Raw genomic sequence first — 21,439 nt, 5'->3', positions numbered from 1 at the left:
CTTCCTCCGCCGACGTCAAAGGAGAGTCGACCCGGGTGGTAGCCGACGCTGATGCTGCAAGCGGCACCGAGGATGGGGACCTCACCAGAGGCGAAGGACCAGATGCCGCTTCAACAGTCGGTGCAGAAGGCGCAAGCACCCCTGGCACCCAAGTAGACTGGTGCAGCAATCCCTCCAGAAGCTCTGGAAAAAGGGCCCTAATGCACTCGTCAAGAGCTTCCATCGGAAAAGGCTGTGGGGCCGGTGCAGGAGTCGGTGGCAGAATCTGAGGGGGCTCGAGAGCCGGTACCAGGCTGCCAGAAGACCAACGCATCGGCACCTCCTGTATAGAGGGTGAGCGGTCCTCTCGGTGCCGACGCTTCTCGGGTGCCAAATCCCTCGGCTCCCCGGAGCTCTCGATACCGCTCATGGAAGGAGATAGATGATGGTGCTTCTTAGCCTTCGCTCGACACCCTTCATCGAGACTCCTCGGTACTGAAAAGGAGGACGTGGAATCCTTACGCCTGCTCCGGGCCAGGTCCGACGAAGGTTGGTCCCGGGGGGCCTGCATAGCAGTAGGCCTTGAGACAGGTGGAGACCCACTCGATGCCTCGCTGCTCCCAGCGCGATATGGTCGTTCAGCAGCCATTACCTGTGCTCTCGAAGTCAATGCTTCCCTCGACGTCGACACCGATGTCGAAGGACCGGACCAATCAGCAAAAAGTTTTTCCCGTTGAGCATTCCAAGACACTTTTTCAATTAAAGGACACAGCTTACAAGCAGCTGGCAAATGATCGGGCCCAAGGCACTAGAGACACCACGAGTGGGGGTCAGTACCCGAGATGGTCCGGTTGCAGCGAGTACAACGCTTGAAGCCGCTGGGTGTCCTTGATGACATGGGCGGAAAAACGGTGGCTGCGAAATTAAAAGACTTGATGATGTCAATAAAAAGCCACAAAAAAGGAAAACAAAACCCGGTCGAGCAGCCTAAAAGCCGGCCGCGGCGAAAAAAGAAGGAAACAAACTTTAGTGAGAAAAACTAAACAAAATAAAGGGAAAATAAACTTCTTTTTTTTTTGTCGAAACCAAAAACAAGAAAAAGAACAAGGAAGCGGTAACGCGCAAAAAGTCTCCTGGGCCAAAAGGAACACAGCTGAACACCGTGTCACTTCAGACGCGGATGAAAAGAAACTGACAATGTCACGCTCGTGCCGCGGGCAGGAAGCTGTTCCCGCATGCGCGGTGCGCTCTGCCCACGCGCCGGAGCGTTCTAGAGAGTTTTTTGTTTTGCTTTAGAGATTTTGCTGGTCTCCTGGGCCTTCACGGACGACAACCCAATCGTGAGAACAATCAGCCTGCTTGTCCTCGGAGAATTACACATCACGAAGTTTTGAAGCACTTTTCTACCATATCTATCATGAATTACAGGAGTAGTCCAGTGGTTCAGGAACCTGGAGAAATGGGTTCAATTCCCACTGCAGCTCCTTGCGACTCTGGGCAAGTCACTTAATCCTCCATTGCCCCGGTACAAAATAAGTTGCCTATATATAATATGTAAACCGCTTTGATTGTAACCACAGAAAGGTGGTATATCAAACTGTGTTTCCCACTTTCCCTTATAGGTTGATGCCTTGGCAGTGGAGAAGGATTTAGGGGTCTTAGACATTTTGATTTGGTGGGAAAGCTGTTGAACAGTATATCCAGGTGCTTACTAGATTATGTATTTTAGGTCATGGTTTTTTTTTTTCTGGACACCACTTGGATTGATAAAGGTATTTGCCAGATCTTAAAACCACCAGAACTTAAGAACAGTCATACTGGGTCAGAACAATGGTCCATCTAGCCCAGTAACCTTCTTACAACAGTGGCCAATCCAAGACACAAGTACCTGGCAGAATCCAAAACGGTAGCAAGATTTCATGCTACCAATCCTAGAGACAAGTTGTGGCTTTCCCAAGTCTACCTTAATAGCAGTTTATGGACTTTTCCTCCAGGAATTAGTCCAAATCTTTTTTTTAATCCAGACATGCTCACTGCTGTTAACACATCCTCTAGCAATGAGTTCCAGAGTACAAGTAATGAGCTGCACAGAAAATTAATTTTCACATCACTGAGTTTTGAAGCAGTTTTGCACATAAAAATAGGAAGGTTTTTGGCCAATGATAGGGCACGAAGAAGAACTGTAATGGTGCTAACTAAGATCCTTTGGCTTTTATTTCTTTACATACAGAGAAGTCTTTTATAGCCATTATACCATGACACTGAATTTATTATTATTATTGACATTTGTATCCCGCATTATCCCAAACAGAGCTCAGGTTCAATGTGGCTTACAATCCAATTATAAGCAGGTACATTTTACATGATTTGTTATAACAACAGTGCTCCAACTCCTTAAATAATATTGGGTTGGATTTCTGCAGACTGAGGAGTAGCCTAATAGCTAGTGAAGTGCCCTGAGAACTAGGGGACCTGGGTTTGATTACCACTGCAGCTCTTGTAACTCTGAGCAAGTCTGTTAACACTTCATTGCCTCAGGTAAAAAAAAAATAAGTACCTGTATATAATATGTAAATCGCATTGATTGAAACCAAATAAAGGTGGTGTATCAAATCCCATCTCTCATCCCCTTCATCTGATTGGGACTCTCATGAAGAGGCCCCCAGTTTGATCATATCTCCCTCCTCCTCTTCATACAAATCCAGTTCCCCTAGGGCTAGAAGGGTCTCAAGGGTCCCCAAGTTCGGTTAGCAAATCCTGTCATAGTGTATTAATCACACTTGTCATAGTGTGATCCTTCCTGTTTATTAGGCCAGATCCTAAAAACTGAGTGTTTGCAGTGGGTGGTTTCTTTGTGTTAAGAGGTAAAAGGGAAAATGTCAATGGTGACAGCTGTAAATTTTGGTTTTGATGATATGTTTGTATGGCCCATATAGCCAATAAAGTTATGTTAAAGTAAAATCAAGCAAACATTTGTAAAAACCTAGGCAAATTGGTGAAGAGTTATAGCAGTGGTTCCCAAACCTGGTCCTGGAAGCCAGTCAGGTTTTCAGGATATTCACAATGAATATTCATGAGAGAGATTTGCATGCAGTGGAGGCGGTGCATGCAAATCTCTCATGAATATTCATTGTGGATATCCTGAAAATCTGACTGGCTGGGGAATCGCTGAGTTAAAGGAAAATTTAATCCTCTTTCACAGCCAATACTACCCATGAAGGCTAAATTATATTAAAAACTTTCCCATTTCACATAGGGACAAAGTTATTCTGTTTTTGGCACTTGATTTGCTGTTCTCAAAGACTTGGCTAAAATTCTCAAATAGTTAACAAAAAAGGAGAGACCGCACTGTACATTCAGGATGCAATAAAGAACCAGATGTTGATGATTAACAATGCATAGAATAAAGAAATATTTATATTTATAAAGAGCTTACCCGCAAAATATCATCCATAAGAGAACCTCTACCAGGACCCAGTTCCACTAACTGGAAAACCTCTGGTTTTCCGGCAGCCATCCATTCACTAACAATCCATATGCCTAGCAACTAGAGGAAAGAAAAAACAGAATATTAACCCGCATTTTGATTTGAGCTATTAGAACACAATGATTAATGTTATAACCCATTTTACCCAAATTAAGATACAGAAAATTTCAAGATTCTTTTCATGCCACTCTTTATTTTAAACTTGTACTTCAATACACTTGGCTACAGTGCTAGATATACTGAAATAGCATCATGCCATGGACTATAGCACTAATCAACCATCATGAAAAGTAGCTTATGTTATCCCTAATCCTAGTTGCTGCCCTTTAGCTACTGGACAATGAATCCTTCACCACAGGAACCCAACAGGATTTCAAAATGTGCCAGGGAGCTGTAGGGGAAATGACTAAAAAGGTCACATCATTTTTTTTTGGGGGGGGGGGGGGGAAGGGAATATGGACAGTTAGGTAATGAGGAAGATAAGAGAAAGACAAAACAAGAATAAATAGGCTAACAGAATTCCATATTTATTTATTTGTTGCATTTGTAGCCCACATTTTCCCACCTATTTGCAAGCTCAATGTGGCTTACAATTTCCGTCATGATTTATGCCATTTCAGAGTACAGATACAATTGGCAATATATATACTACTACTACTACTTAACATTTCTAAATAGAAACATGGATGATATAATGAACAATCAGGTAAAAAAAGGGAGAACGTACAATTGGAATCATATATTGAACATGGATTACATAGTAAATTAGGCAGTATGATATAGGGAAAAATAGTCAGATTGTTAAACAGATGATGGAGAATTATGGTTCTAATTAAGAGTCATTATGGTATGTCATGTCAAAGAGATGTGTCTTCAGTGCTTTGCAGAAGTTTGTTAGGTTGTGAATTATTTTCAGGTCAAGTGGTAGAGCATTCCACATTTGTGAACTCAAGTATGAAAAGCTGGACGCATGTATTACTCTATATTTTAGACCTTTACAGCAGGGGAAATGAAGATTTAGGAATGTGCGTGCTGATCTTTTAGCATTCCTGGTGGTAGGTCAATGAGGTCTAACATGTAGGAGGGGGCATCACCGTGAATTATCTTATGCACCAAAATGCATATTTTGAAAGTTATACGTTCTTTAAGGGGAAGCCAGTGCAAGTTTTCTCTTAGGGGCTTTGCACGTTCGTATTTTGTTTTTCCAAATATAAGTCTGGCTGCAGTGTTTTGAGCAGTTTGAAGTTTTTTAATGATTTGTTCTTTACAGCCAGCAAGAAGACCATTGCAATAGTCTAAGTGACTCAGCACCATTGATTGTACCAAATTACGAAAGAAAGGGAAGAAAGGTTTAACTCTTTTGAGTTTCCACATTGAGTGAAACATCTTCCTTGTTGTATTCTTAACATGGTTTTCCAGTGTGAGATTCCGATCTATGGTTACTCTGAGAATTTTCAAGGTATTTGAAATGGGAAGGGTAAAGTTTGGTGTGGATATACTGGTGAAGTTATTTGTATTATATTGTGATGTAAGTACAAGACATTGTGTTTTCTCTTCATTAAGTTTCAATTGAAATGCATCCGCCCATATTTGCTAGTCTAGATGGTTAAGACAGATCTAGAAAATGTTACCCTCACAGAAACACAAATCAATGGGATCAGAACTGAGAGATGGCCATAATGGGCTACAACAGCCACCCCACCACACCCCTCTCCCCATTCCTCTAGGAGATTTTGCAGGATTCTGAAATGTTTTAATTTTGCAAAAATCTTTCACATCTCTCATCCTGCAAAAAAAGGAATTTATTTGTATTGAAAACTGTTCACTTAATCTGTGAACCATGACATTGCTCCTCCTATTCATCCTCTGTGCATACTCCAGAGGTGATGCACTTGAACTTAAGGGACAATAGCAACAACCTCAGCTAAAAGTGGATACATCCTAAATAGTGAGAACTCCCTGTATAACTGAGGAATATTGGCTGAGATAGAAAATGGAAAAATATATTTTACATATAAATATATATACAAATAAAAGATAAGTTCAAATGGAACTCCTTACCTAAAACCATCAAATGCACCAATGATCATTTGTTATTCCGAAGTCTACTGAAAACTCACTTCTTCAGTTTAGCCTTTAAGGAAATAAGCACCCTTCTCAAATGAACTCATGGCATTAATTATTACCTCATCCAATTTCCCACTACTCCTGTCTAGCTCAGCTAATCCTAGCCCTTACCTTTTTCCTCCATATTTCAATTATCTAGCTTAAATCACTAAGGGCCCTGTTTACTAAGCTGCACTAATTTTTTAGCACATACTAACGCTAGAAACACCCATAGGAATATATGGGTGTCTCTAGCATTAGCTTAAGTTAAAACGTTTGCACGCCTAAAGCATGGCTTAGTAAACAGGACCCTAAGTATTTAAATTACATCTGCTCCTAACTCAAGTTTTACTGGTTTAACATTATATGATGTATTTTACTTTCTGTTAATATATTTTGAACATGTTCATGCTTTTCTAAGCCACACTGAACCTGGGTTGTTCTCAGGCTAATGTGGGATATATAAATGTCATAATAAATAAAATAGACAAACAGAAGAAATGGGGTAAGAAAACTACACAGGACTGGGATGATGGCTCAGATGCTAACTGCTGCAGAGTATCATGCAGAAATTACCCAGCACGATTCTTGGATTGAGATTTCTATTTCTTGGACTGGCCTGGTCTGAGGATGCTACAATCACAAATTCCCCTCTCCCCCCCCCCCTTTGGAATGCTGCTGTGGTTGTTGCATGAGTGAAACCTACATAGAAACAGGGCCCATGATTGTAAAGTTCTAAAGAGAACCAGGCTACACAACCACAAGCTCAGGATTGTCACAGCAACAGGAAGGGGAAAACATTAATACCACCAGATACCAGCCCTGGTTCCGCTTGAGCAGGTCAGAACTAGTGAGTCAAAAATAAAAATACTGCATTTTTTATATGTAAATTATAAAAAAGTGAAAACAGCAACAATTATTTTCAAAACTGCAATGCATATCTCTTAGTAAGAATTGGAGCAACAACAACAAGTATAGCAGTGAAAGCAGGTAATTTTATTTCTTCACCACCAGATGGCAACAATATTACCAAGAAAGAGAAACAACTTCCTATCCAGATCCAATTTCCTTACATAATAACAGCAGATGGCAGCAGATAAAGACCAGTATGGTCCATCTAGTCTGCTCAACAAAATAAACTCAATACATATGATATGAAATGATACATCATATGTATACCTGATCTTGATTTATCCTTGCCTTTTTTTAGGGCATAGACTGATGTCTGCCCAGCACTGGACTTGTTCTAAAATTTCTGAAGTAACATAGTAACATAGTAAATGACGGCAGAAAAAGACCTGCATGGTCCATCCAGTCTGCCCAACAAGACAAACTCATATGTGCTACTTTTTGTGTATACCCTACTTTGATTTGTACCTGTCCTCTTCAGGGCACAGACCGTATAGGTCTGCCCAGCACTATCTTCGCCTCCCACCACCGGCTGGCTCTGCCACCCAATCTCGGCTAAGCTCCTTAGGATCCATTCCTTCTGAATAGGATTCCTTTATGTTTATCCCACGCGTGTTTGAATTCTGTTACCGTTTTCATTTCCACCACCTCCCGCGGGAGGGCATTCCAAGCATCCACTACTCTCTCCGTGAAAAAATACTTCCTGACATTTTTCTTGAGTCTGCCCCCCTTCAATCTCATTTCATGTCCTCTCGTTCTACTGCCTTCGCACCTCCGGAAAAGGTTTGTTTGCGGATTAACACTTTTCAAATATTTGAACGTCTGTATCATATCACCCCTGTTTCTCCTTTTTTCCAGAGTATACATGTTCAGGTCATCAAGTCTCTCCTCATATGTCTTGTAACGCAAATCCCTTACCATTCTCGTAGCTTTTCTTTACACCGCTTCAATTCTTTTTACATCTTTCACAAGGTACGGCCTCCAAAACTGAACACAATACTCTAGGTGGGGCCTCATCAATGACTTATACAGGGGCATCAACACCTCCTTTCTTCTGCTGGTCACACCTCTCTCTATACAGCCTAACAACCTTCTAGCTACGGCCACCACCTTGTCACACTGTTTCGTCGCCTTCAGATCCTCAGATACTATCACCCAAAGATCCCTCTCCCCGTCCGTACCTATCAGATTCTCCCCGCCTAACACATACATCTTCCGAGGGTTTCTATTCCCTAAGTGCATCACTTTGCATTTCTTTGCATTGAATTTTAATTGCCAAACCTTAGACCATTCTTCTAGCTTCCTCAGATCCTTTTTCATGTTTTCCACTTCCTCCCGGGTGTCCACCCTGTTGCAGATCTTAGTATCATCCGCAAATAGGCAAACTTTACCTTCTAACACTTTGGCAATGTCACTCACAAATATATTGAACAGAATCGGTCCCAGCACCGATCCCTGAGGCACACCACTACTCACCTTTCCCTCCTCCGAGCGAATTCCATTCACCACCACCCTCTGGCGTCTGTCCGTCAACCAGTTCCTAATCCAGTTCACCACTTCGGGTCCTATCTTCAGCCCTTCCAGTTTATTTAAGAGCCTCCTGTGGGGAACCGTGTCAAAAGCTTTGCTGAAATCTAAGTAGATTACGTCCATAGCTCATCCCTGATTCAATTCTCCTGTCACCCAATCAAAGAACTCAATGAGATTCGTTTGGCACGATTTCCCTTTGGTAAAACCATGTTGTCTCGGATCTTGCAACTTATTGGCTTCCAGGAAATTCACTATCCTTTCCTTCAGCATCGCTTCCATTATTTTTCCAATAATCGAAGTGAGGCTTACCGGCCTGTAGTTTCCAGCTTCTTCCCTATCTCCACTCTTGTGAAGAGGGACCACCTCCGCCGTTCTCCAATCCTTCGGAACCTCTCCCGTCTGCAAGGATATGTTAAACAAATCTTTAAGAGGACCCGCCAGAACCTCTCTGAGCTCCCTCAATATCCTGGGGTGGATCCCATCCGGTCCCATGGCTTTATCCACCTTTAGCTTTTCAAGCTGTTGATACACACTCTACCCACTTCAATCTCATTTATACTTTTTGCAGTCCATCGCGGTCCTTCTCCAGGATTTTCTTCTGTGAAAACAGAACAAAAGTATCTATTTAGCAAATTTGCTTTTTCTTCATCATTATCCACATAGCGGTTCGCAGTATCTTTTAGTCTCACAATTCCCTTTTTAGTCATTCTCCTTTCACTTATATACCTGAAGAAATTTTTGTCACCCCTCCTTACATTTCTAGCCATTTGTTCTTCTGCTTGCGCTTTCGCCAGACGTATCTCTCTCTTGGCTTCTTTCAGTTTCATCCTGTATTCCTCCTCGTGTTCCTTTTCTTTAGTTTTTGTGTATTTCTGGAACGCCAACTCTTTAGCCTTTATTTTCTCAGCCACTTGCTTGGAGAACCATATCGGTTTCCTTTTTCTCTTGCTTTTATTTACTTTCCTTACATAAAGGTTCGTGGCCTTATTTATAGCTTCTTTCAGCCTGGACCACTGTCCTTCCACTTCTCTTATTTCCTCCCAGCCCATCATCTCCTTCCTCAGGTATTTCCCTATTTTACTAAAGTCAGCACGCTTGAAATCCAGAACTTTGAGTTTTGAGTGGCTGCTCTCCACTTTAGCTGTAATATCAAACCAAACCGTTTGATGGTCACTGCTGCCCAGGTGGGCACCCACTTGGATATTTGACACGCTATCCCCATTTGTGAGCACCAGATCCAGCGTCGCTCCCTCCCTCGTGGGTTCCGTCACCATTTGTCTGAGCAAACCGCTTTGTAAAGCTTCCACGATCCCTCTACTTCTTTCCGATTCCGCAGACGGAACCTTCCAATCTACATCCAGCAGAATGAAATCTCCCAGCAACAGCACCTCTCTCTTGTTTCCCAACTTTTGAATATCTGCGATCAGGTCTTTATCTAGTTCCTCCAATTGTTTCGGAGGTCTGTAGACAACACCCACGTGTATAGAGGTTCTATCCTCTCTTTTTAAGGTGATCCATATCGCTTCTTCCTTTCCCCAGGTCCCTGTCATTTCGGTCGCCGTGATATCATTTTTCACATATAGAGCTACTCCTCCACCTTTACTACTCTCTCTATCCTTCCTAAACAGATTATAGCCTGGTATGTTTGCATCCCATTCATGCGAACCATTTAGCCACGTCTCCGTGATTGCAACAATGTCTAAGTTTGCCTCCAACATCAGGGCTTGAAGGCAGGGGCGTATCTGCGTGGGGCCACAGGGGCCTGGGCCCCCGCAGATTTCGCCCTGGCCCCCCTCCCCGCCGTCAACCCTCCCCCGCTGCTTACTTTTGCTGGCGCCGAGGTCCGACCCGCAAACGCCGTTTTTTCGTCTTCCTCCGTGGCCATGCTTCCAGGAAGTAACGCTGCAGTGCTGATTCGTTGAATCCAGTTCGGCGTCTGACGTCAGACGTCGAACTGGATTCAACGAATCAGCACTGCAGCGTTACTTCCTGGAAGCATGGCCACGGAGGAAGACGAAAAACGGCGATTGCGGGTCGGACCTCGGCGCCAGCAAAAGTAAGCAGCGGGGGAGGGTTGACGGCGGGGAGGGGGTGGAGAGAGGAGGCGGCGGCGGCGGCGGCGGCGGCGGGGGGGGGGGGAGGGAGGCAAAAATGTGCCCCCCCTCTCTGGCTCTGGCCCCCCCTACCGCCGGATTCCAGATACGCCCCTGCTTGAAGGTCATGAACTTTATTGCTTAGACTGCGAGCATTTGTGGCCAACGCTTTCCATGTACATTTCCTGGTATGTGCTTCAACATTTGTGATTTGGGGTTGTCTTTTCTCTTTGGGTACCTTCATATCCTTTTGTTCCAACTTCATTTCTTTCTCTTCTGCCTCAGTTCTATTTTCAGGATCATCACCATGCTGTAATGGAGCAAAAGAATTCTGTAGGGGCAACACTTGTGAGGGCAGATGCCTCTGGTGCACATAGCGAAGTCTTCCTGAGCCTACTGTGAACCATCTATTCCTAGGTGGTTTTATCCTTGGAGGCAGTGGTGTGAAATTGGCTTGATTCTGTGCTGCATGGTTTTGTGTAGTCTTAGAAGCTGCTTTAAGTGCATCTAATTCCTGTTTTACCTTACTGAGCTCCTGTTTTAAACTAGCAAGCTGATGACAGACAGGACAAGCCTTAAGTCTCCAGATAATTGGCCTTGAAACTGAAACACCACAATTATTACAAAGAATAAAAGTCATCCTGTTTGTTGGAATGGGAATGAACAGGTATGCTATGATGGGGTTAATACTGTGCAAGATTAACTTTACTCCTCAGCCATACATAGGCCACCAGAGGCAGTTGTAATTTGGGTGGAGTTAATTTGCAATAAGTAGAATAGTTAGGAAATTTATTTAGGAAGTGTCAGTCTTGGGGTGGGTGGGTTGAGGGGCAGGGTGGGGGGGCTTGCTGGACAGACTTATACGGTCTGTGCCCTGAAGAGGACAGGTACAAATCAAAGTAGGGTATACACAAAAAGTAGCACATATGAGTTTGTCTTGTTGGGCAGACTGGATGGACCATGCAGGTCTTTTTCTGCCGTCATTTACTATGTTACATGTTGTTCTCATAATCCCTGAAAAGCTCCAATCCTGCCCATCCAGGTCTATTCAGCCTCAATCAGGGCACCAACCACAGAAGTCTGCCCAGCACTGGCTTTCCTACCTGACCTGCCCTAAGCTTCTTTGGATCCGATCCTTCTAAACAGGATTCCTTTTTGTTTGTCTCACGCATTTTTTAATCCCTGTTACAGTTTTCATTTCTACCACCTCCCATGGAAGGGCATTCCAGGTATCTACCACCCTCTCAGTGAAAAAATACTTCCTGACATTATTCCTGAGTCTGCCCCCTTCAACCTCAATTCATGCCCTCTAATTCTACCACCTTCCCATCTCTGGAAAAGGTTTGTTTGCGCATTAATCTTTCTTTATATTTATTTATTTATTGCATTTGTATCCCACATTATCCCACCTATTTGCAGGCTCAATGTGGCTTACATAGTTTTGTTATGATATTGTCATTACAGAATATCAGATACAGTTAGTAGTGTGTAGAGATTAAGTAGGGAGGAAAGGGGAAGTGATTAGGCGGGTGATAGCAATCTTTCTTTATACCCTACATTGTCAATTAAAATGTTCTATTACATATTGTGTTGACATAAGTAGTATGCCATACTTTGTACTGTTATTTGTACTGACTCCTGCCTAAAGGATACACACAGATAAGAATTGCTCTGGCTTAATTCTGCATTTATATCTTTCCTGTTTTTGTTACATACTCTGCTAAAATTGTGATTTGCATGTCCCAATCCTTAGAGCTGTACACCTGGACATTTCTTCTGGTGAATTTAAGTTCAGCTCTTCAGATAGGTTACAGCGGAGACATTCCTATAGTCTTAAGCTTAAGCCCACTCACCCTGCCCCTCAACCCACCCACCCCAAGACGGACACTTCATAAATAACTTCCCCAAATACACTACTTATCACAAATTAACTCCACCAATATTACAACTGTCTCTGAAAAGAAAACCCCTCATTATCACAGGAATCCCCAGTCTTCTACTCACCAGCTAAGGATTACTGCTCTAATAATAAGAATCTCAGCCAACAGATCCATAGGCTGCTGTTCTCACTATATCACACCTGTTCATACCCATTTCAACCAATCAGGATGACTTTTATTCTCTATAATAATTGTGGTGCTTTAGTTTCAAGACCAATTATCTGGAGACTTAAGGCTTGTCCTATCTGTCTGCAACTCACTAGATTAAAACACGAGCTCAGTAAAGTAAAACAGGAACTAGATGCACTTAAAGCAGCATCTAGGACCGCACAATATCATACTGCACAGAATCATACCAAATTATCACCACTACCACAAAGGATAAAACCACCTAAAAACAGATGGATCACTGTAGGCTCAGGCAGACTTCGTTATGTGACAAGAAAACATCCGACCTCACAAGTGTTGCCCCTACAAAATTATTTTACTCCATTACAGCACTGTGATGTTCTTGAAAACAGAACAGAAGCCAAAGAAAAAATAATAAAAGTGGAACAAAAAGATATGAAGGTACCCAAAGAGAAAAGAAACCCCCAAATCACTAATGTTGAAACACATACCAGGAAATATAGATGGAAAGCGATGACCACAAATGCTCGCAGTCTATGCAATAAAGTTCATGACCTTCAGGCCCTGATGTTGGAGGCAGACTTGGATGTTGTTGCAATCACGGAGACGTGGCTAAATGGTTCCCATGAATGGGATGCAAACATACCAGGCTATAATCTATTTAGGAAGGATAGAGAGGGTTGTAAAGGTGGAGGAGTAGCTCTGTATGTGAGGAATGATATCACTGTGACTGAAATGACAGGAACCTGGGGAAAGGAAGAAGCGATATGGATCACTTTAAAAAGAGATGATAGAACCTCTGTCCACGTGGGTGTTTACAGACCTCCGACACAATTGGAGGAATTAATTAAAGACCTGATCGCAGATATTCAAACATTGGGAAGCAAGAGAGAGGTGCTGTTGCTGGGAGATTTCAATCTGCCGGATGTAGATTGGAAGGTTCCGTCTGCGGAATCGGAAAGAAGTAGAGGGATCGTGGATGCTTTCCAAAGTGTTTTGCTCAGACAAATGGTGATGGAACCCACGAGGGAGGGAGCGACACTGGATCTGGTGCTCACAAATGGGGATAGTGTGTCAAATATCCGAGTGGGTGCCCACTTGGGCAGCAGTGACCATCAAACGGTTTGGTTTGATATAACAGCTAAAGTGGAGAGCGGCCACTCAAAACTCAAAGTCCTGGATTTCAAGTGTGCTGACTTTAGTAAAATGGGGGAATACCTGAGGAAGGAGATGATGGGCTGGGAGGAAGTACGAGAAGTGGAAGGACAGTGGTCCAGGCTGAAAGAAGCTATAAATAGGGCCACAAACCTTTATGTAAGGAAAGTAAATAAAAGCAAGAGAAAAAGGAAACCGATATGGTTCTCCAAGCAAGTGGTTGAGAAAATAAAGGCTAAAGAGTTGGCATTCCAGAAATACAGAAAAACTCAAGAAAAGGAACACATTGAGGAATACCGGATGAAACTGAAAGAAGCCAAGACAGAGATACGAATGGCAAAAGCGCAAGCGGAAGAACAAATGGCTAGAAATGTAAGGAGGAGTGACAAAAATTTCTTCAGGTATATAAATGAAAGGAGAATGACTAAAAAGGGAATTGTGAGACTAAAAGATACTGCGAACCGCTATGTGGAAAATGATGAAGAAAAAGCAAATTTGCTAAATAGATACTTTTGTTCTGTTTTCACAGAAGAAAATCCTGGAGAAGGACCGCGATGGACTGAAAATAGTACAATTGAGAATGAAGTGGATAGAGCACTGTTCACAGAAGAAAGTGTGTATCAACAACTTGAAAAGCTAAAGGTGGACAAAGTCATGGGACCAGATGGGATCCACCCCAGGATATTGAGGGAGCTCAGAGAGGTTTTGGCGGGTCCTCTTAAAGATTTAATATATCCTTGCAGACGGGAAAGGTTCCGAGGGATTGGAGAACGGCAGAGGTGGTCCCTCTTCACAAAAGTGGTGATAGTGGAAGAAGCTGGAAACTACAGGCCGGTAAGCCTCACTTCGGTTATTGGAAAAGTAATGGAAGCGATGCTGAAGGAAAGGATAGTGAATTTCCTGGAAGCCAATAAGTTGCAAGATCCGAGACAACATGGTTTTAACAAAGGGAAATCGTGCCAAACGAATCTCATTGAGTTCTTGATTGGGTGACAGGAGAATTGAATCAGGGACGAGCTATGGACGTAATCTACTTAGATTTCAGCAAAGCTTTTGACACGGTTCCCCACAGGAGGCTCTTAAATAAACTGGATGGGCTGAAGATAGGACCTGAAGTGGTGAACTGGATTAGGAACTGGTTGACGGACAGACGCCAGAGGGTGGTGGTGAATGGAATTCGCTCGGAGGAGGGAAAGGTGAGTAGTAGAGTGCCTCAGGGATCGGTGCTGGGGCCGATTCTGTTCAATATATTTGTGAGTGACATTGCTGAAGGGTTAGAAGGTAAAGTTTGCCTATTTGCGGTTGATACTAAGATCTGTAACAGAGTGGACACCCGGGAGGGAGTGGAAAACATGAAAAAGGATCTGAGGAAGCTAGAAGAATGGTCTAAGGTTTGGCAATTAAATTCAATGCGAAGAAATGCAAAGTGATGCACTTAGGGAATAGAAATCCACAGGAGACGTATGTGTTAGGCGGGGAGAGTCTGATAGGTATGGGCGGAGAGAGCGATCTTGGGGTGATAGCATCTGAGGATTTGAAGGCGACAAAACAGTGTGACAAGGCGGTGGCCGTAGCTAGAAGGTTGTTAGGCTGTATAGAGAGAGGTGTGACCAGCAGAAGAAAGGGGGTGTTGATGCCCCACCTGGAGTATTGTGTTCAGTTTTGGAGGCCGTATCTTGTTAAGGATGTAAAAAGAATTGAAGTGGTGCAAAGAAAGCTACAAGAATGGTATGGGATTTGCGTTACAAGATGTATGAGGAGAGACTTGCTGAACTAAACGTATACTCTGGAGGAAAGGAGAAACAGGGGTGATATGATACAGACGTTCAAATATTTGAAAGGTATTAATCCGCAAACAAACCTTTTCCGGAGATGGGAAGATGGTAGAACGAGAGGACATGAAATGAGATTGAAGGGGGGCAGACTCAAGAAAAATGTCAGGAAGTATTTTTTCACGGAGACAGTGCCGTCATCTACTATGTTATTATGTATTTGAATATTTTACTGTTGAAACTGTCTATTGCTCATGTTTGATTTATTCTTACTGTACACCACCTTGAGTAAATTCCTTCAAAAAGGCAGCAAATACATTTTAATAAATACATAATACCTTTCAAATATTTGAACAATCTGTATTATAACACCCCTGTTTCTCCTTTCCTCCACGGTATACATGTTTAGGTCAGCAAGTATCTCCATGTACATCTTGTTATGTAAACCCCCTACCATTTTCATCGCTTTTCTCTGAACTGCTTCAAGTCTTTTAACATCCTTAGCAAGATAAGCCCTCCAAAACTGAACATAATACTCCAAGTGGGGCCTACCAAGATATTTAGCCAGTGGCAGTCAGCATTTTTAAAACACTGATCATCGCCAGTTAAATTATCCCCGATGTTTAGTGCTGGGCCATGTCTAGGCACCAAATATCAGGGGATAATTTTGGGCGGGCCAGGTACCAGAACTTATGCAGCCCAGGTCGATATTCAGTTGGGGCCTATATAAGAGCTATGCGGCCCGGCCAGGACCTGCATAATTATTTTTTTAAAGTTCCCCGGAGCCCCCCTCAACAACTTCCCCTACCTATATCCCTGGTGGTCCAGCAATGGTTGTTGGGGGCAGAAGCACAGCCCCCTCGCTCCTGCTACTTGTGGTACTGTTCTAAAATACTGGGTCAGAAAAATGGTGTATCTAGCCCAGTATTTTGCTTCCAGCAGTGGCCAATCCAGGTTACAAGCACCTGGCAGAAACCCAGTCAGTAGCAACATTCTATGCTACCAATCCCGGGGAAAACAGTGGCTTCCCTCATGTTCATCTCAACTACAGACTTTTCCTGAACTTGTCTAACCCTTCTTTAAATCCAGATACGCTAACCACTATTACCACATCCTCCAACAAGTTCCAGAGCTTAACTTTTCTTTGAATGAAAAAATATTTCCTCTTATTTGTTTTAAAAGTATTTCCATAATTTCATTGATTGTCCCCTGGTTTACCCGTTCTACATCACTCAGGATCTCATAGACTGCAATCATATCCCCCTCAGCCGTCTCTTTTCCAAGCTGACGAGCCCTAAACTCTTTAGCCTTTCCTGGATGAGCTATATGTGAAATAAGCTCTAAGGAATTTGTTCTATTATTTTTATTATAGGTTTTTAAATAAAAGTATTTAAGAAGGGGAATTCCATCACCCCTTGTTTTTTAGATATGTACATATATTTTGATCATTCACCTCCTTTCACCATATGTTTTTTTGACAATTATGTTTTGATTATGCATGTCTTGATTAATTTTTTACATGTGATTGATTTTATATGTTATAACATGATGAATTTCAAGTTTTTTAACTTTATTAACTTAGTTGAATATTCATGTATATTTTGATATCAGTTTATTTATATTGTTTTTTAATTATTTATTGTCATGTATTTTTGAGCTAATTTTTGCAATAATTTATGACAAACATGAATGTTTATCATGATTGACACATATGAGTTTTTATATAATTGTTTGATATTCATGGTTGACTGTATATCTATATTGATGTTGTTTGTTATTTATTTGAAATTATTCTGAAAATATGACACATATGAATGTTTTATAAGGAAACCTGATATATATGAAGTATGTTTGATGATTTGATAGCTATGGTTTTATTTCTTAGTTTTGACCCCTGACGCAGCCTGAGGGCGAAACGTGGCCACGTCGGGTTTGTTTTTTGATTCACACCAATAAATTATTTCATGTGTTAATGTTTTTTAACAGTCTACCTTTTTTATTATTATTCTACAATAGTAAGGAGACTGTTGCCTTTTTTGTTTGTTTTTGGGCTCACAGTTCATAGTCACAATGCAAATGATTGTCCAGAAAGTTTATCACTGTTTATATTTTGATATTTCTACCACTGAAATCAAAGAATTAAAAAAACTGCTCTGTTTAACTATATCATCATAAAGGATGCACATTTTACATTAAACTTTACCTCTCCAAATATCTGACTTATTTCAGGTGAAGTCACAAAGTCCCCTTCTTCTCCCAACATATCACGGTGTAGATAATAACCCTGAAAAGAGGGCAAATAGTGCAAAATTAGGAACTGGAACTGGCCTTTTTCACCTGAGTGCATATGAGCTAAGGACTACACAGACATCCTGTATTACAATATGCAATTTTTTTGTGTGTGTGTGTGCATGGTTTACCTTATAACAAATTATGCAAAACTGGGAGAGAGAATTCATTTATTTCTTGAGTCAATGTTTCCTGCAATTTCCAAAAGAGCAGGAAATTTTGCAATGGATGTACACTTATAAGTATCATAATAAAAACAAGTCATAGTCCCCCAGATTCTATCTAGGTCGGTGAAAGCTGGGTGCTGGAATTTGTAACTTAACAAGGAAATAGGCACTGATTGACCTGATTTAAGTTGTGTGCAGATCTCCCCCGCGCACTATTCTATAACTTGGTATCTAACTTTTCCCATGTACAACCCAAAAGGGGACATGGCCATGGGAGAGGCATGGGCGTTCCGAAAAGTGACAAGCTATAGAATAGTGCCAATCCACGCCTAACTTTGAGCACAGGAATTAGACATGTTTCTATCAGGTGTAAATTCAGCACCCAAAGTTAGGTGGATTGGGCCCCCTTTATAGAATAGGGGCTCAGCGCAGATCTTTTAGCATTATATATAGAATTCCCCTTAATGTGTATTCTACAAGCACTGCACAGAGGTGCATTTTCCTCACTCACCGCTCCTGCCCTGTCCACCCTTTGAAAAGCACAACGGGATCAACAGACATGGCGAACACTACCAGTGACAAACTTCCTGCTGGTCCTCCTACTCTCCTTTTGTAGTTGCAATATCACAGCCCCTCCCCAGTAAGGGACACAGGATCGGTTGAAATAAGGAGTATTTATATTTGTGATAACTATTGCTGCTGCTGCTGTTTTCATAAGTCTTGGGCTGCTTTATGCGTATTATGTGAGGCAGATTCAGCAATGTTTGATCTCCAGCTGATGGCTCTTCAGTGAAATGAACTTTGGCAACATATTGGGGTGAATCTATTCTGCAACGGGATAAATTACTGACATATTGCTTGTTATGTGATAGCTGAAATGTGTAAGCTCCTTGCTTTATCATAGGTCTTTGATTTGGTGGATCACGACTTTTACTAAAACTGGATCAGATTGCTATATGTGGTCCAGTTTTGTCTTGATTCTTAGGTTTTCATAAATCAAACTTATTCAGTTAAGATGTTGAAAAAAACATCCAATCCTTTGTCACCTGGCTGTGGGGTCCCACAGTGATCCCCTCTTTTTAATGTTTTTTTTCAGGTTCTTCTGGCACTGTTCATAATTTAGGACTATCTTAATACATTTATGCAAATATTAAATTTTTGTTTCTTTTTTCTTCTTCAATATCAGATACTTTGACTTCTTGTTTCTGTAGTATTATGCGCTGGGTGAATTCTTACTTGCTTAAATTGAAAACAGACAAGACAACAGAGCTATGGGTGAGTGGCAAAATATTCCCGTCCCCCATCAAACTGTCTTATTTTGCATAGTACAATTCCCCCTCCAGTCCAAAATGTGTAGCTTGGGTATATGGATTGATTCTAACTTGGAAGGTAAAGCGAAGATACTTACCTGTAGCAGGTATTCTCCGAGGACAGCATGCTATATATTCTCAAATGTGGGTAATGTGGGCCACATTGCCCGGTCTGAAGTGTGTATCAAGCTTTCACAGAGCTCTCTAGAGCGCGAGCTGTGCTACACTGCGCATGCACGAGTGCCTTCCCACCCACCACAAGAGCGCGGGACTGTCAATACAATACTATCCAGCTTATTTTCGAAAGAGAAAGATGCCCATATTTCGACCCAAATCGGGAGATGGGCGTCTGTTTCCCATGGGCGCCCAAATCGGTATAATCGAAACCCGATTTTTGGCGTCCTCAACTGCAGTCCGTCACGGAGACGAACAAAGATCATGGGGGCGTGTCGGAGGCATGGCAAAGGCGGGACTGTGGCATGGTTATCGGCCGAGGAGAGATGGGCGTCTTTAGCTGATAATCGAAACAAGAAGGGGGTTTTTGACGAGAATTTGGTCCGCTTTATTTGGACCCTATTTTTCAGGTCCAAGTCCCAAAAAAGTGCCCCAACTGACCAGATGACCACCGGAGGGAATCGGGGATCACCTCCCCTGACTCCCCAGTGGTCACTAACCCCCTCCCACCAAAAAAAACCCCCACTTTACAAACTTTTTTTCCCAGCCTGTATGCCAGCCTCAAATGCCGTACCCACCTCCATGACAGCAGAATATGTTCTATCCTCTGACAGCCTTTCCCTGGTTCTGATGTGGGGTGAGTGTGACACCTTTTCTGTTAAGGGCACTGCAGAGTCACATCAGCAATGCATTGTGGTGGGTGTAGAGTATTGGGCTCCGTGATTCCACTAGCTTGTGTTAAATGCTCACGATGTTGGTAGTTGGTAGGCTCTACTCCCATTGTGCTTTTCCCTCTGCTTACTGGGTCAGAGTGTGCCCTGTTTTGTTTTCAGTAGTCCATGAGGTAGTGGCCATTTGTGTAAGACACTTTTAGATCCCTTTCATGTATTAGCCACGTTCCAGCACTTAGTTCTTACCTTGAATGTTGCTGAAAGAGGGCATTGTACACCATTCTGCCAGCTCGGACCTACTGCTAATCTCAGTACCAGCGAGACTCGTTGCCAGTGGGGCACAACTTCTGATCTGCAGTTAACTGTGAGTAAAGGTACTTATTCAAATAAAGGATGTTTTCAGCGAGATTAGTCTTCAGGTGTGAACTGCTGTGCCAAGGTTATACACCAGCAACAAGTCCTGTCCCTGGAGCACTTTTAGTGGGTACTGCAGTGCACTTCAGGCAGGCAGACCCAGGCCCATCCCCCCCCACCCGTAACACTTGTGGTGGTAAATGGGAGGCCTCTAAAACCCACTGTACCCACATGTAGTTGCCCCCCTTCACCCCTTAGAGCTATGGTAGTGTTGTACATTGTCCCTCCCACGACCAAATGGCTTGGATTGGGACGTTTCTGAGCTGGGCATTTTAGTTTCCATTATCGCAAAAAAAAAAATGCCCATCTCAAAAGGGACCAAATCCATGGCATTTGGTCCGTCCAAACCGTATTTTCGAAACGAAAGATGGACGCCCATCTTTTTCGATAATACAGTCTGTCCCGCCTTCTTCACATACCCGTTTTTGGACATAGACGCCCATGGAGATGGGCGTTCGATTATGCCCCTCTATAGCATACCATGAAGAAGAAACAACTCCAAGGGGAGGTGAGAGGGTATCTGAGAACATATAGCCTGTCCTCAGAGAATACCTGCTACAGATAAATATCTTCAGTTTCTCCGAGGACAAACAGGCTAATATTCTCACATGTGGGGAATCCGTAGCTACCAGGCTCACTGGAAACAACAACCAATGATGAATTGCACCGTGTAATGGCAAGGTTAGAAAACAGATGAACCAATATAGCATCCTTGGTCACATTTTTTACACTGGATGATGTATACCACATTGGAAGATGAGCATGTGAAGGATTCCTTTATGTTGAATGTTTTTCCCTTGTGAATGACTGCGGGGTCCTGTGAGATGTTTTGGCATAGTTTGCAGCTGGATATATTGCAAGGATGTGTGCCATTCTCTTCTTTTTGAGTCTGTGTTGGGAGGTTACTTCTAATTAGCTTGTGTTTTAAGTTGGGTGGCTGTCTGAAAGCTAGCACTGGTGGGGATGGGAATCTCTCTTTCAGTAATTCATCCTCCTGGAGTAAAGGCTGTAGATCTTTTATGATTCTTCTTAATTTTTCCAGCTCTGGGTTGTATGTTTTATTTTGTTTTATTTCTATTGATTACCTTTAAAAGTGGACTAACACGGCTACCACACCTCTCTACTCAAGATGGAAGATATCGCATATAGCCGCATGAAAAAGCAAATGAACAAACTTATGGAAAAAGAAACAAAAGTGAACAGTCATCTTTACTTTCTGACAATCTGCAAGAAGAATGACATCATTCCTAAAGGACTGAGGATCAAAAATCCTTTGGCTACTACTTACAATTCTGACTATGCAAAGAAACTCTG

At 42.5% G+C, this 21,439-nt stretch overlaps 1 protein-coding gene across 3 annotated transcripts in view; it reads right to left on the bottom strand.

Moving 5' to 3' along the window:
- Nucleotides 1-21,439, bottom strand: part of NDUFAF7 (NADH:ubiquinone oxidoreductase complex assembly factor 7) — a 154,961-nt gene that overhangs the window by 111,690 nt on the left and 21,832 nt on the right. For 2 of the 3 annotated variants that reach the window (XM_030195444.1, XM_030195443.1), the window contains exons 3-4: nt 17,304-17,384; nt 3,416-3,526 (exon numbers count right to left, since the gene is read on the bottom strand). In XM_030195444.1, the coding sequence (XP_030051304.1) occupies nt 3,416-3,526; nt 17,304-17,384 (192 nt within the window). The remainder of the gene's footprint in view (nt 1-3,415; nt 3,527-17,303; nt 17,385-21,439) is intronic. The other variant, XM_030195445.1, reaches the window with a different exon arrangement.

This window comes from Microcaecilia unicolor, chromosome 3 (assembly GCF_901765095.1).
Source record: "Microcaecilia unicolor chromosome 3, aMicUni1.1, whole genome shotgun sequence".
Taxonomy (NCBI): Eukaryota; Metazoa; Chordata; class Amphibia; order Gymnophiona; family Siphonopidae; genus Microcaecilia; species Microcaecilia unicolor.
The sequence above is the reverse complement of the archived record's forward strand: the minus strand, read 5'-3'. Positions and strand labels throughout refer to the sequence as shown.